Below are 17,141 nucleotides of genomic sequence, written 5' to 3'. Positions count from 1 at the left end.
ATGCATGCATGTGAAAGTTCAGTCATTTATTTCTATTATTTGGTGATGGTGGTGGGGACGCCTCTGAAAAAAAAACATGTTTACTTTGAATATGCAATTTACATGAATTATTTTCAGGCCCTCAGAACTCTCCTCAGCTCAGGCCACACTCCTCACAGGACCTATTTTTACTATTATTATTTATTAAATTGGTATACCGCCCTATACCTGCAGGTCTCAGGGCAGTTTCAACATAAAATCACAATATAAAGACAGAAAAAATGAAAACAAAGACAACGCAATACATTCCCCCCCCCCCAACACATTGTAAAGGGACATTGGATGCCACTCAGCCAAAGGCCTGGTTAAAGAGGGATGTTTTTGCCTAGCGCCTAAAGCTGTATAATGAAGTCACACTCTAGAAAATTTTGCCTGCCTGGAATGTGTCCTTGAATTTGTATAATAATGCCTGTTGCTTGCCTGGCTGGCAGACAAAGGGACTGAGAATGTGTAAAAACTAGCCTATGAAATTACATTAATTGCTCCACCCACTTTTACTTCTGGCCCTGCCCACCACTGGCATGTGGCCCCTGGAAGATTAGTCAGAAGGGATTGTGGCCCTTGGCTTGGAAAAGGCTTTGCACCCCTGTTTTTTTTTAAAAAAAGTGTAAGAGAGAGAGTGTGTGTGTGTCCCTGCAGAAGCTTGGAGCCAAGATACTCTTCAGGGATTGTCCGGTTCCCAATTCAAAGTGAGTAATATCACCCACGAGGCTAATTAATTGCTGATTGCAACTTGGCAACAACTGAAATGAAAACCTGAAATCCCACCTCTGATAAGTCCTTCCAGTGAAAGGTAAGGAACAAAGAAAACTAAATCAGCGCTGTCCATTGGAGATTAAATATTCCTCTTCCAGCATTAATCATTCTAATGCTCTGCAATAAAATCTAAATGACTTCTGGAATTAAAAAGGTTGGCAGAGGGTTCGGTGTCCCCCCCCCCCTGCTTTTCTTCCTAGCAATTAACAACCAACAGATTTGTTGGGAGTATTTACTAACAAACCATTTGTCATTGTTACTTTTTAACATATGGTTCGAACAGTCACATATTTCACCCAGCGGAGAGGCTGTATCTATGCCACAAAATGTATTTGTTTCCAATACTTTAATGGAAAAGTTTGTTGCGGTGAAGTGCAAGAACATCGATGGGTTTCCTTAAAAGTAGCCAACAACAGGGGCAAATGAAGATTTTTATCATACGCTGCCTCCTCAAAAACATCTACTAGATATTTTGGAAAGTAATTTGTCATCTTTGCTGTGCATTTAAATATCCCTTAAGATATTGTACCAAATTTTGCATGATGGTTCCTGAAATCAAGGAGCAGATTTTCATCGATGTTGAGATACAACTGGAAGCCATTTTGAATCAAGGACTGAACCTTTTGCAGCTGCACTGAGGGGTCTGTTTTCATATAATTCTCAAGCAATTATGTGTATGGGGCTACTGGGGTGGCCCAAGATTTTTTCTCGCTGTACAGTGGCGTAGCGTGGGTTGTCAGCACCCGGGGCAAGGCAAAGTAATTTGCGCCCCCTAACCTGGGGCAAGGCAAGTAATTTGCGCCCCCCCGCTTCACTGTCCCTCCCCCAGATAGTCCCTTGCTCTCTCTCCGCACCGCACCGCACGCCTGGCACCCCCCCTCCACAGTGGGCGGCGACCCGGCGGCTCGGATCGGATTCGCACAGCCAGCACTGCAGTGAGAGAGAGTGAGTGAGCCAGGTAGGGGCAGAGAGCTGCGAGTGCGAGCGCACCCCCCCAGATGTTGCGCCCGGTGCGGCCGCCCCCCCCTGCAACCCCCACGCTACGCCACTGTCGCTGTATGCAAAATGCTCCAATGTCCCCCTGCAGATCTGGGCCACATCCTGTTCCCACTACTGCTATTGCACCCTCGTCTGCAGTGGCATTCACACTGCTCCCATGCATTTGCCCCTAACCTTGCAGCCTGAGTTATATTACCCCAGTTTTTCAGAACACCTATTTATTTTAGCACCAATTTCAAAAAAATAAAACAAAAATCTCTTCCTTAAATAGCATAGGCTAGAAAGCCAAGTGAGGGCGCTTTGCCAAAAATGAGCAGTAAAGTTTGTTTTGTTTTGTTTTATGGCAACCCAGGTGATAAAGTGGAGAAACAGAGCAGTCACTGTAAAACATACGCATTTCTAAATGCCCCTGCTTTGTACTTAAAAAAAAAAAATTAAAACCAAAACAACAACATCCTGTGCTCTAATAATATTTTATTTTGTATACAGCTCCGGCAATTATTGCATTATGTTTCCCAGGTACAATAAGAAGGAATTTTGTAGCCAACGTGTTTCAATGAGTCCTTTGGCTAAAATTTCAAACATGTAACTTGCCTCCCCCACCCCCCCGGCAAAAAAACCAGAGCTGCACCCAAAACTAGTGAGACCATTAATGCTACCAGGAGCCAAGAGGTTAAAATACTTGGGCTGCAGGGATAATAAATTCTGCTCTATGTGCAGTACTTAGTAGTGCTGGGTATTAAATGGGTGATTCATTGTTACAGAAATACACAAGCATTTACTGGATGTGCCATTCAGACCAGCATACTGATTAATTGCTCAGAAACACTCTGCTGATAACACTGAGTGCATCCTCCCTGCTGAGGAACTGCTTTCCAGCAATTGCTTGGGAGCAGAATTGAAATGCCCTGCTGCTGGTGCCATACAGCATTTCACACAGTGCGCTATTAACTCAACTTACTAAAGCACCACGACTGCCCACAATGGGTGTGCTCTACCTGCGCTGTTGGAGGCAGTGCGCTTCTGAAAACCAGTTGCTGCTGGGAAGGTGCAGTTTACACTCGGATCCTGCTTGTGAGTGTCTCATAGACATCTGTTTTGGTCCCAGTGAGGACAGGGTGGTGGACCAGAAGCATCTGTGGTCTTCTCCAACAGAGCTCTTCTTGGGTTCTTAACTACCAATGCTCTTCTCTATGCTGTAACTCAGGCTTCCTCAAACTCAGCCCTTCAGATGTTTTTGGCCTACAGCTCCCATGATCCCTACCTAGCAGGACCAGTGGTCAGGGATGATGGGAAGTGGAGTCTCAAAACATCTGGAGGGCCGAGTTTAAGGAAGTCTGCCATAACTCCTCCTACCCCATCCAATGGAGGCTGCCACTCCACTCCACCACAACAGTGCCCCTGAAACCATGCCACGCCATTCTCTTCTGCAAGTGAACAGCAGCTTTCGGGGAGCGGGCTTCAACTTGTGGGAACATTCTCCCTTCGCCCAACCACTTTCTGCCCACAGATGGTTCCAGAACAGCTCTCCTGAAACGATGTTTTCCTGAAATCCGACTGTCTTCCATTGCAACCCCTCAAGTTTGTTACTGCTTTCTTTGTAATTAATTTGAAGCACTTTCAGTTGTTTTTTTTAAAGAGATAATTGATTCTGAATAATACATAAACTGATATGCCAGCCCTACCTATATATCACAGCACATCCTAAGATGCAATTAACTGTTTATGTATTCCAAAGGCAGAATCGTCATTAAAGACCCAGCCTATTATTCCCCAGAGGAGAGGCCAAGTGGCACATTAGCACAATTTAATATTAAATTAATGAGAAGATGAGCAGATTTAATTCATCCAAATTGCTCTTGTCCCAGCCGAGGTGAGCATCTTATGGCTTTGTGTGGAACGGTCATAATTTATGCTCTTATTTCTTCTTTTGACAGTGTTTGAGGAGCAATGATCACAAGAGTCAGAAGTGAACGGGAGGCATATCTCCATAACCCTTTCTTATTGCCTTTCTAATTTAACTCCATCGTTTGACAGGAATGCCAGCTAATGCAAAACCTGCCAGTCAAAATGAAGCAATGCGTTCGCAGTTCATTTCTGGGCCCAATTCAAGTTGCATTCACATATGTGTTCAAAGCCCTAAACAACTTAGACTACATCTGCACTAGACATTTAAAGCAGCATTTTTCACAGTTACAACTTCTCCCAAAGCATCCTGGGAACTGTAGTTTGCTAAGGGTGCTGAGAGATGTTAGGAGACCCCTATTCCCCTTGCAGAACTACAATTCCCAGAGTAGTCTAAGAAACAAATCCTCTTTTCTGGGGAGCTGTACGTAGCTCTGTGAAAGGAATAGGGGTCCCTCAACAACACCCTGAACTTACTACACTTCCCAGTAGTCTTTGCAGGAAGCCAAGACTGTTGGCCCCAGTCTATGACTGGTTGCTGGCTTGTTTCTGGGCCCAGTTCAAGGTGTGCTCACACAGCCCTAAGTGAGTTGATAGCCAAATGACCACCTCTGCTCCTACAAATTTTGCTGGGTGTTAAGATAGGCAGGGAGGGTCCTCTTGGTAGTTCCACAACCAACAGATCAAGGAATGGATCTGCCGTAGACATATCTCCTGGGACCATGTGGTGCGCTATGGGGAAAATCTCAGGAAACAAAGCGGTGTGGGCAGACTTCAAAGTCTGCTCCAGTTTCCCACAGCCCAAACATATCTGCCACAGACTGCCATGTAGGAGGGGTTCTGGGAGAGGGGTGCAAAAGTCACTGAACAGCTTCCCTCAGCTGGACTTTCCTCTGTCCGATCTCTGCGCAGCAGCATCTACCTACCAACTGCTCAGTGTGGAAAGGGTTTAGGTCACACCCACACCATAAACTTAAAGCACATGGCTTCCCTCAAAGAACCACGGGAAGTGTAGTTTACCCCTTACAGAGCTACAGTTCCCAACACCCATAGGAAACTACAGTTCCCAGAATAATTTGGGTGAAATAATGTACTTCCAATGTATGGTGTGGATATGCCCTCTGACGAATGTTCAAATATATAAATATATAGGGCCATATTCAAATATATAGGGCCATGTTCAAATATATAAAAGGATGTCACATAGAAGAGGGAGAAAGGTTGTTTTCTGCTGCTCCAGAGAAGCGGACACGGAGCAATGGATCCAAACTACAAGAAAGAAGATTCCACCTAAACATTAGGAAGAACTTCCTGACAGTAAGAGCTGTTCGACAGTGGAATTTGCTGCCAAGGAGTGTGGTGGAGTCTCCTTCTTTGGAGGTCTTTAAGCAGAGGCTTGACAACCATATGTCAGGAGTGCTCTGATGGTGTTTCCTGCTTGGCAGGGGGTTGGACTCGATGGCCCTTGTGGTCTCTTCCAACTCTATGATTCTATGAATTGTTTTGTTTTAATATAGTTACTGTGATAATATAGTGATTCTACTAATAAGTCTTAATATTACTTGAAACCCTGGAAGGATTTGTACAGTATCCTGAAACACGGAATAAACGACAACAACATATTTTGGGTGGCCCAGTGTCACTTGCAAAGGGATTGGTACGAGACCATCCAAGTTCAGCACTACTGAGAATGATAAGTAACAGTCTCTCCTTTAAAAAATATGACACAGTACTGTCCTAAGATATGGTTAAACTGTATTAGCAAGAGAGATAAAATATATAAGCTGATCTCAGGAAACTCTTTGTAAAAAAAGAGAAACCAGATTAGAGTAGATAAACATATAATAAGCTTTTCATATTTTTGAGCAGATTGATACTCTGCAAGAAAATAAAATGACAACACTGTCACTTTAGTGACAAAAAGACAGAGATCTCTCTCTCCCCCCCAGCCCACTTGATATATATGCATGAAGTGGTAAGCCTTCTCAAATCTGCCACCGTTTAACTGGAAGGTGCGAAATGGGCTTAATTTTGTGCCTGGCTTAGATCTGGAATCTTATTTCAACGGCTTGTCTAAAATGGTAGAATAGGCGGGTAATGAATGGCGCCCCTGAGCTGGGTCAGAGTGCATTTTTTAATGTCATCTCTGAGCAACCACAGCCTGTTCTTGCATGGAATGGGCGGATAATGTGGGTTTTGGGAAGACGACATCACCTCCTCACTATCAGGAGCTACTGGGATCTGTGGGTGTCTGCAGTGGCATAGCGTGGGTTGTCAGCACCCGGGGCAAGGCAAGTAATTTGTGCCCCCTAACCTGTGGATTTGCGTCCCCTAACCCTAACCCCCAAATGTTGTGCCCGGTGCGGCCGGCCCCCCCTGCACCCCCCACGCTACGCCACTGGGTGTCTGCCTTGCGTGGTCAGCCACTGAATTGCAAATGCCAGCTTCTCAGTGAAGGACCTTCAGGCCCTGGATGGACTCAGGCTGCCCCCGCAGGACAGGAAACAATATAAGAGGTCTTCCTGCCGCAGCAGAGCCTTGTTTAAACAACAATGGCTCCCTAATCTGTTCCTATATCTTTGTTTGTCCTTTGCTTCTGACTTACTCCTTGGTCCTAAATAATGGGCGAGTCTCTTGGTTTAAGGCCTCATCTCAAACTTCTACCCATGGCCCAGGCTTGACATTCAACTTTGCTCTTTTTAGGAATTAAGGCTGGGATAGACTGAGGTTGGTGGGGTCAAACTCTGATCCAAGCGTTCTGTCTTGAGAATGCTTGGCTCTGCCCTATCCAATACACAGATCTGTACATCTTTCTTGGGAAAACTGCAGCTGAAAGTGCAGGTTTTACTGATCACACAAAGTGACCCAATTTCACCTGGACTGCAAAAAGAAAAGAAAAGAAATGAGAAGTATCACCACAATTTTTTATTATTATACTGAGAGGCACAGAAAGGGCCACATTACCTTGCATTATCTCTTCCATGGGACTTCAAGAAGTTCATGTCTCGGTATCTGGAAAGGAAGGCAACGAGCTGGTCGTTTGTCCTGTGAAATGATTGGGACAAAAAATTAAAACAGTGACTAATAGTTAGTCATACACACCAGGAACTTTACCACTGAAATATAAGTTCAGATTTGCAAGTAGATGTTGCCTAGTCATTGATATCATGTGAGACACATTCCAGAAGAGCCTCTTTGCCTCTTTCTCTTCTTGAAACAAAAATTCAGTGGATTTGTATTTCCTGTATCAAATCTGAGGGATCCTCCCTCGTAAAAGAAGATAAAATGTTACATTACTGAAAGACATCGCTGACTAAATTGTAGTTTGAAAATTCAATAGCAATTTATGCAAACAGATTTTCACTTCATATTGAAGATGCTTCTCCATTCAGATTATCTATTATTTCATATTTAAAATGTATTTCAGTTAACCATACAATTTTTTTAAAAAAACTGAATTACACCTGCCCACTCATTTTACCTAGCTCTGAACGGTCCTGACTCCAAAACTACAGCCTTGTGAAAAGCACAAGTACAAAACTGACATAAAGTGTGAAGGGAACACACCTGTAAAATTATTCACATCCTTTCAAAGTACTTGGAGGCAGCAGCTGGGGAAAGGAGCAGCTCTAAGAAGGTTTTAAAATGAGCAGTCTCTCGGGAAGAGTGTTGTGGTGCATTAAGACTAAAGGATTTATTATGGTATCTACAAAAGCTTATGCCAATAAACTTGCTAGTCTTTAAGGTGCCACCAAACACTTTTTGGGGAAGGATTGCACTGACGATCTGGAATTTAAAAACAAGAGAGAAAGGAACTTTTTGTGTGAGAAAGAAAAAGAAATAATGATATCTGGATCTGAGGAATGAATATAATGTTTGTTTATAGAAAGAAGCTTTGTTGGGTGTTATGTTGGATTGGACAAAGTGAATATTGTTTTTATATAGCAGGCAGATGAAGAACTGCAAGTTCTTTACTTTCTGAATCTTATTCCTCTATCTTTCTCTTTTAATCTCTTCTATTCTATTCTATTTATTTACTTTTTTAATTGTTCTCTCTCTCTTTCTTTCTCCCCGCTTTTTGTGTTTTTATAGTATCTAGATAAAAGTCTTGGTTTGGGGTTTTTTTTAAAGGAAAAGATATTAAACTCTATATTCCCCCCCCTTATGTCTTAATAACATTTATTTAAAAAGATAGACAGAGACAGAGAGACATGCTCTTGAGAACCCTGAAGTTTGCAGAAATACAAAAAAACCCTATCCCTCTTAAAAAGGCAACTCATCTCCCAACAACTCATTGAGGTTTGAGCATGCTCAGTAGTCACAGAATGCTGATGGTTAATTGGAAAAGAAAAAAATGGAAAACTTGCAAAGGAAGAAACAGAATGGTTTTCTTAAGCCTTTCTCAACCTGTGGGTCCCCAGATGGTGTTGAACTAGAACTCCCATCACCCCTAACTAGCAAGGCCAGAGCTCAGGGATGATGGGAGTTGTAGTCCAACAACATCTGGGGACCAACAGGTTGAGAAGTCTAACAAGACTACAGCATTCTGGAAGGAGGGAATGGTTAGCTAGCTTGAAACTCTTCCAGGAAACAAGGTTCCACTACCAATTAAGAGCATAAGAAGAGCCTGATGTGTCAGGCCAGTGGCTCATTTAGTTCAGCATCCTGTTCTTAAGGTCCAACCAGATGCCTCTGGCAAACCCACAAGCAGGACCTGAGTGCAGCAGAATTTCCAGCAACCGGTATTCAAGAAGCATTATTGCCCCTGAACTTGTGGGATTTTGGGTTGCAGGTTCCACTTACACCCAGCTGGACATTGAAAAGGGAAAGAGGCACATTTGCAGCGGTTTATCCGCGAAAATGTGCTTTGAGTCACTCTATGCCCGTAGTCGGGAACACGGAACTTCTTTTTCAAATGCTGCGGCAATTCCTTTTGAATACGTTGCCTGTGGAGCAAAATGACTCGTACTCCAAGTTGCACAGGGAGCAAACCCAGCCAGGGAACTCTATCAACACAGTGATCCCCCTAAGTAGCCTGCATTTACAAACTCTCCAACCATCTCAAGGAACAGTTCATTATTGCCCTGATGAATAACGAACAAGTTAACCATTGACTAAGTCCAGACCAATTGGAGTATCTGTCTATCAATCAACCTAAATGGCTAGATTGCAGAAGCCTGAGACCTTCCTTTGATGCTCACTCAAGTGAGCTTTAAAAGTCTCCCGGGGTCAGAATCTGCATTTCAATTTAGCATTTGCAGGGGAAGAAACACACATTCTCTCTCCCTCTCTATCGTAAAGCCCTGCCGATTTTCACATTTGCTGCTTCACTGATTTGCCATCTTATGGGGGATGAATAGACATTTAGGGAATTTACTTAGCGATCTTTCCACATGAAAAGGCCTCAATGGCTGACATCTTAGGGTTCGTTTCTAGGCAAACACCGGCGTGCTCGGATGATCTTTTCAGATATTACCTTTACTTTCCTACTTTAAGTTTACTCCAAGAATGAATTTAACAAGTTAACAAGTGCAATAATCATTTTTTAAAAAGAAAATGCTGAGCTCTCTTGTTTCTTGCGATCTTTTCATTGAGCTGTGTTTCAATGCCACAATCCTGAAACACAACAGCTATGCAAAATTCTCAACCGTTGCCTCTACTGCCAGCGTTCCCTTGATGAAGATCTAATTATATTTATTTATTATTGTTATCCATTCAGTGTATTAGTCGCTTGCTACGTAAAAGAGTCTTTAACTGTGACTTTTAAAAGTTTGTACCCAAGTTCTGCTCAAAGTAGACAGGCTCATTAATTCCCCCCCCCATTTCACTCCCATAAAGGTAAAGGTAAAGGTACTCCTGCCCGTACGGGCCAGTCTTGACAGACTCTAGGGTTGTGCACTCATCTCACTCTAGAGGCCGGGAGCCAGCGCTGTCCGCAGACACTTCCGGGTCACGTGGCCAGCGTGACAAGCTGCATCTGGCGAGCCAGCGCAGCACACGGAAACACCGTTTACCTTCCCGCTGGTAAGCGGTCCCTATTTATCTACTTGCACCCGGGGGTGCTTTCGAACTGCTAGGTTGGCAGGCGCTGGGACCGAACGACGGGAGCGCACCCCGCCGCGGGGATTCGAACTGCTGACCATGCGATCGGCAAGTCCTAGGTGCTGAGGTTTTACCCACAGCGCCACCCGCATCCCTCCCATATATATTTTTAAATACATTTACAAACCCTTTCCCACAACCCAAAGGCATAGTCAGATGTAAACAATAATATTAAAGGTTCATACAGGAACAGAAGTGGAGAGAAACTGAAAGTTTCATCAATATGGAGGAGAATGTTAATGTATTATAGAATGCAGCAAGTACAGTTTGTTCTGTAGAACCTTTGTTCATGGGCTGGACAAATGACCACCAGTCTGCCATAAAAGTCTCTTCAGTTCCCTCCCTCTACCCACAGAAATTTATTGTATCAGTTTTTCATTAAATGCTATGTCCCAAATTATGTTATACCATTCTTGTACATCTGTTTAGATGTACTTCTTTCCAGATGTGCCTCTTTCCAGTTTCTAGCTATCCACTGAATATACCCAACAGGCTCATTAATGTCAACTGAAGTTTGTTATGTCCATGAATCTCAATGGGCATAGTTCTGAGTAGGACTAGCTTTGAATACAACTCAGTGCTAATCCTACTCAGTCCAGAGCCATTGAAATGAATGAACATGGTCCTCTGGGCCAGTATTTGCAACAGGTCTAACCTGAGCAGGACTGAGTGGAATACAACCCATAAAGCGTAATACCAAAATATAAAAAGAACACTTACAACAAAAAAAATCCCAGACCTATAGAATAGCCCCAGTGAAAAAAACAGGAGAAGCTGGCTGCTCCCAAAATCTGAAAGTCCCTCCCAAGAGAAGCTTTACTAGCTCCCTCCTTGTTGTTGTTCTTCTGACAGGTGACTTCTTGTTCCAACTGGCTTTGGGGAATTGATTCTCAGAGCCTCCAAGTGTCCCTATTTTCCAGGGACAATCCCAGATTTACAGAAGCCATCCCAGTTCTGATTTGATCCTGGAAGATCTCACTTTTCCTTAGGATGTCCTATGGCAACCCTAGTGCATCCTAACTTTCCTCTGTAGGCACACTACCAAGTCCCCTGCCCCAAACCATTAGGTAGGTTAGGTTGAGAAACATTGAGGCTACTTCCACTGTCTTAATGCCAGTTTCTGGGAATCACATGTAGGGAGAGTGCTGTTGTGCTCAGTCCTGCTTGCTGACTTCCCACTGGGGAATCTAGTTGTTAGCTATGAGAAGTCTTCTGGCCCAATGCAGCAGAGCTCTTCTTACGTTCTCAGATTATCTTCTACCAGGGCCAGGGCCTTCTCAGTGATAGCTCCAACCTGGTGGAATGCTCTGTCCCATGGGCCCAGTAGGATTTAATTTCCTTCTGCAGTGCCTGTAAGGCAGAGCAATTCCCTGCCTGGCTTTCAATTTAAACTTAGCCTGATATTTTATTTCCCTTCCTTCCCTCCCCCTCCCCTTTTTATGAAGATTACCTGCTCTGGGATCCCACAGCTAGTTCTCCCCTGGTCTCCTCGCTGGCCCAAATAGGAATAATTTAGCCAGCTAGTCCTGGTGATCATCTAATATTTATTGGATGGATTTCCCCCGTAAATTGATTTTTGAATTCTGAATTTATTGTTATTCACGTTTTATACTGTATTTTATGCTGTTTTTTGTTGCATCAATTAAGTGTTTTAAATATGTTAGCCGCCCGAGCCCAGTTTTCTGAACCGGGAAGGGTGGGGTATAAATAAATAAAATATTATTATTTTATTATTATGCTATAAACAGCAGGTGGTGGTTTCCCTGTATGAGCAACTTGAGCACAGAAGCACTCTCCCTGTCTCCGAATACCAGCAGCTGCTATTCTGAGACATAATACCTTTGGCAGTGGAGGCAGAACATAGCCACTGTGGTCAGCAGCCATTGATATCAGGCTGCACTTGCTTGTAAAAAGGTGTACCAGTCTCTTACTACTCCAAGGAACCCACTTTGAAAACCTTGGCGGCTCTTTTTCTAAATGTATCGTTCCTCAGATGGCCAAGTTTAAACTGAGAAAAGTTTTTGAAGACTACATTAAAAACAAAGCAAAAACCAAACATCACGTCAAGCTTACATGACAACCCAGGGAGGACTAGGAGAGAATGTGGCAAGGGTAAGAGAAGAAAATGAGTTTCAAACTATGGACCTCAGCCAAAAAATGCTGTGATATGTAAATGCTCTATTGGAAAGAAAGGAAAACAGAGGCTCAGTCACCGATGAAAATCCTCTATTGGGGGTTTCTTCATCTAACTAGGGGTATTAGTTTTATTCAAGCTGAGCGTTCATAAAGACCTTCAATGTCTCATTATCCTTAGAAAGCAGAACTTCATTTGCTTGGAATGTTTTATGATTATATCCTAAGGAACCTTGAAATGTCTTTGGTTAATGGGGTGGGGGCAATCCCGCCTCCTGGTGCCAAGTAAGTATTTCTTAATAGGCCCAGAACCTTTTCTAAACTGAATACCGCTAATAATAATGGCTTAAAATGCAAGCTCATGCACATGCTTTTTTTACTTAGTTGCTGAACTACAGCTCCCATCATCCCTGGCAGACACAGTCTGTCCCATGGAGATTGCTTCCATGGCCAGTTGACAGCAGCCTCTAGATAGATGGTGTCACCAATGCACCAGAGTCCCGCTGGATCAAATCCAAAATCTTATATAAAAGCCAAAGTCCAGTTTCTTTGTGCTATGTGAAGGATGGCTTCCTTTTACCTGTCCAGAAACCTTCCAGCTATTTTGGATGACCCCAGTGAACATCAACGACATTTATGGTGGCATTTTAATAGCAGCTCCTCCTCAATTCACCTCCAACCTTTGCAGGAGCAACTTTATCACTCTGAGCTCTCCAAGGTGCTGGACCCACCATAAACTTTGCTGCCTGGAGGGTACCATCTATGGATGGAACAGAACAGCCCAATAGCTTAGTTAACTAAGACCCCATTTGCGCTACACATTCAAACCACTCTTAGACCGCTTTAAACCGTCGTGGCTTCCCCAAAAGAATTCTGGGAGCAGCGGTTTGTTAAGGGTGCCGAGGAGACCCTTGGCAGGGGGTTGGACTCGATGGCCCTTGTGGTCTCTTCCAACTCTATGATTCTATGAGACCCCCATTCCCCTCTTATAACTCCAATTCCCAGAACAGTATAACAGTAAATCTATTCTCCACGTGAACTCTGTACAGGAAATAGGAGTCTCCGAACAACTCTCAGCACCCTTAACACACTATGGTTCTCAGGATTCCTTGGGGGAAAGTCATGACTGCTTCAAGTGGTATGATACTGCTTTAAACGTATGGTGTGGATGTGGCCTAGAGCTGGCTTCAGTTTTAAGTCCCTGCCCCTCAATCACCTGCAAAGTGTCATTTCCTTCTTGAAATCATTGGCTTCCACACTTCACTTATTGGTGGTGGTGGTGGTGGAGGGCAGCAGCACTCGTGCTAGGTAGTTGCAAACTGCCTGTCGTTTCAGTTGCCCTCCATGCCAACATCTCTTGGGTGACTTACAGGAAATCTGAAATGCTGGGCTGCTTCTGAGACCCTGCCACTGCTGCCAGAGAAATCAGCTCTGTGAACAGAGGACAGGACCTCATCTGTGTGCCGTCCTCGGGTACTTGGACCCTGGATACTGCTCTAGTGATGCCAACCCTGGTTTTGTTTTGTAAAAATGGATGACACGATGCCTCATTCCCCATATCCCAGCTTTTCATGAATATGAAGTGAAGTAAGAGGCAGCCCATCCTAATTTTGGGAGTGAATTTTGGCTGCAAGCCAGGATTTGCAACCCCAACATCTGTAGAACAAAGATAAGGATATGGGAAACCCTCTCTTGGTGTGGGTTATTTTTTTTTTTTTAACCACCATGGCAATCATATAGCAAAATATATTTCTCCCTGCCTTCACAGCAGGAAAGAAGCGTCACCTTGGTGCAAAGCTGCAACGCAGGCAGATAAAATGGCATCAGAACCGTTTCTGTGTGTTTCTGCAAGACGGAGGGGCTGGGATCTTCTGAACAGTTACATGCTCGGTTGGGAAAGTGATCATGGGGCTGGGTGAAGCATTGGCTGGGTGGGGAATGCTGATAGCGACGGCCCAGGATTTTGCTCTGGCTCTTCAGTGATGGAAAGGAAAACATGTGGTGTGTATTCTGGATAAACTCGAAGTCCCAGTGGTTATTCAAAGCTTATCAGGGTTTCACCAGAGTGTTTGGCATCTTTTTAAACAGGGCAGTGAAATCTTACGATGAATGAAAACACGCTGCTTTGTGGCTGGATGTACGCATCACTCTGGCACGTGGTGCTTGCTAAGGGACTGTGTGCGGAAGGGTGTTGTGCGTGGAAGTCTCACCCAGCGCTACCGGGAGATGCTGGGGATAGAATCTGGAACCTTTGGTATGGAAGGAAGATGCTCTGCCACTGAGCTACAACCCTTCCCTGTGTGGCTGGTATGGATGAAGGTCAGAAGCGCTGAATGAATGCTCAGAAATGAATGCCACCTGTTCTGTCTGGACTGCGGTATTAATAAGCCATGGCCTGGCCAGCCTTTCCCAATTCCAAAATGAAGTGGGATTGCTGTGGACACAGGTGAGGCACCACCAATGGCTTGGCCTGCCTACGCATGGATTTTCATTTAATTCCCTCCCTCTCTCATATCAACATGGTGGGATGTGCTCCGCAACTCTTTGGACTAGCTTCCTAACCTCAATACTTCCCCCTTTCCTTCAATGTTTCCTCTTCATTTCACTGACGGGAAGAAAATGTTCGCTTTAACAACAAAGGCTGGGTTTTGCCTGGGTTTCCACAGATTGTTCAGTAGATACTTTTTTGGGTGGCGGTGGGAGGAGGGAAGAGTTTGTTTTGGTGAGATTCATTCCTGTTCTTGTGGGCCTGCAGAGAAAGTGGGGCCCCTTTTAATGCAGAGAGTCCCAGGTAGGGATGGAAGGATCTGTCCATTTTGGTTCTCTCATTTCTCAAAAATTATTATTATTTATTAAATATGTATACAGTCGTACCTTGGAAGACAAACGGAACCCGTTCCAGGAGTTCATTCGACTTCCAAAACCTTTGGAAACCAAAGCGCGGCTTCTGATTGGCTGAAGGAAACTCCTGCAGCCAATTGGAAGCCGTGGAAGCCCCGTTGGACATTTGGGTTCCAAAGAATGTTCGCAAACTGGAATACTCACTTCTGAGTTTGTGGCGTCTGGGATTCAAAACATCCAAGTACCAAGGCATTTGAGATCCAAGGTACGACTGTAGTTCCCTAATCCTACAGGTCTCAGGGCAGTTCACATCATAAAGTCACAATATAAAAACACAAAATACATAATAAAAACAAAAACAACCCAATAATCCCCCCTCCTGAATCTTAAATTCAGCTGTCCACATTTTGTAGCCATTTATACTTTCTTTTCTTTTCTTTTTTAAAGAATCCTCATGGAAGTTCATCAGCATTTTAGTGCAAATAAACACATTTTCAATATGACGTTTTGACTAATGCACACATTTCTGCAAGCAAGATGCATTCTGCAGTGGGGGGGGGGCAGTTCTCAAGAAAAAAACATGTACATGGATGGAGAAGTTGAGATTGGTGTAAGACGGTCCCAACAACCACAGTGGAGGCATTGGAAATGAATGGTTCTGTCTGATCTGAGTTGACAAGCATAGATGCCATGGTGAACTCCTGTTTGAGGTTGAGAAAAGCACTTTGAGCTGCAGGGGCCCAGTCGAAGATGGACTGACTTCACAAAAAATCTGTCAATGAAATGACTATTGTGGCAAATTTGAGGATAAAGCACCAGTAATAATCTGTGAAGCCAGGTAAACGCTGGGCACCTTCACAATTCTTGGTGTGGACAGCCTGAACTTTTCGGGGATCAATTTTAATGACTTGGGGGTGCTAACAATCCCCCAAATTCAACTTGGGTCAGGCCAAAAGCACACTTCTCCAGCTTTGCGTAGAGTCTGCTTTCTCTGGGGTGTTGATGGACAAATGTACAGGCTGAACATGGAATTTTGGGGCATCAGAATAAACTAGGATGTCATCAAGTGAGGGAGGGATAAATTAGTGTTGTCTAACTCATGTATGCCTAGTAAGCTACGCGGATGATTGCGGATTGAACGCAGATTGCCTTGTCCTAGGCTGACCCACCAACAGCTACCTGATGTTCCTTCTTTAAGGTGGTAGGTGAAAATCCATATATCAGCTTGCTAGGAGGTTAGTGAGGGGAGCAGACCAGTTAGAATAGAATTGCAGAGAAGGGTAATCTAATCCAACTTCCTGCAATGGAGCCATCACAGCTAAACACTCCCTGACAGATGGCCATTCAACCTGTTTAAAAACCTCCAATGAAGGAAGAGTCCATCACCTTCCAAAGTACTCTATTCCACTGCTGAACAGCTCTTGCCGTCAGAAAGATCTTCCTAACGTTTAGTCGGAATCTCATTTCTTGTCATTTGAATTCACTGGTTTGGGTCCTACCCTCTGGAGCAGCAGAAAACAAGCTTGCTCCATCATCCAGATATCATTTCAGGTCTTTGATGGCCATCATTTCACCTCTCAGTCTTCTCTTCTAGAGGCTAAATGTACCAAACTCTCTCAATTGTTCCTCATAAGGCTTGGTTTCCAGACCCTTGACCATCTTGGTCACCCTCCTCTGCACATGTTCCAGCTTGTCCATATCCTTCATAAACTGTGCTGGGACACAGGGGTGGGGTCTGACCAAGGCAGAATAGAACAGATTCTCATTGGCTTTGTGCCTGAAGCCTAACTCAGTAAAGCACATTCAGTCACTGAATACTGCAAACTAGGAAGCACAGCATTTGAAATGTGCATCTCTAGCCAACTGGATTCATTTCCCATTGCCATTACATTTTTTATTTTATTTTATGACAGCTAGGTTAACTAGGGAACTTTCCCCGCAAGGCACCCAATCATTTCTGCATTTTATAAAATAACTTTTCTCCCCTTCAAGGTTTTGCAAAGCTAGTGTGAAAGCTGAACAGCAGCGCTTCAATGTAAATTACAGCTTTGCTTATCACATTTAGCAAACAACTCAAGTCAACAGAGTGGTGTCAGGCAATCTGTCCACTGTGGTTTCACTGAGACAATAAACACTCATCGTTTAGTCTTGCTTTTTTCTTGTTATCAGGAGGATTAGTCAATATAGCTATTAGACACAATGGTCTTAAATTCTGGACAGAAAGTTCTGAAAAGAAAAGTTTGAACCAATGTTTTTTGAGAGGCGGGTTGTCAATGCCTCATCTGCCCTTTTTGGGGGGGCGGGTCCAACATCATGCTTTTGTGGGGACTCTTCTTTGGCAGACATTTTAATTACTCCTGGTTTTC

At 43.9% G+C, this 17,141-nt stretch overlaps 1 protein-coding gene across 1 annotated transcript in view; it reads right to left on the bottom strand.

Annotated features, from left to right (window-relative positions):
* Positions 1–17,141, bottom strand: part of XYLT1 (xylosyltransferase 1) — a 162,614-nt gene that overhangs the window by 23,859 nt on the left and 121,614 nt on the right. The window contains exon 6 of the mRNA XM_083413406.1: positions 6,664–6,744. Within this exon, the coding sequence (XP_083269532.1) occupies positions 6,664–6,744 (81 nt within the window). The remainder of the gene's footprint in view (positions 1–6,663; positions 6,745–17,141) is intronic.

The sequence above is a fragment of the Podarcis tiliguerta genome (genome assembly GCF_965153285.1).
Source record: "Podarcis tiliguerta genome assembly, chromosome: 14".
NCBI lineage: Eukaryota > Metazoa > Chordata > Lepidosauria > Squamata > Lacertidae > Podarcis > Podarcis tiliguerta.
Note: the sequence above shows the minus strand (reverse complement) of the source record. Positions and strands in the feature narration are given on the sequence as shown.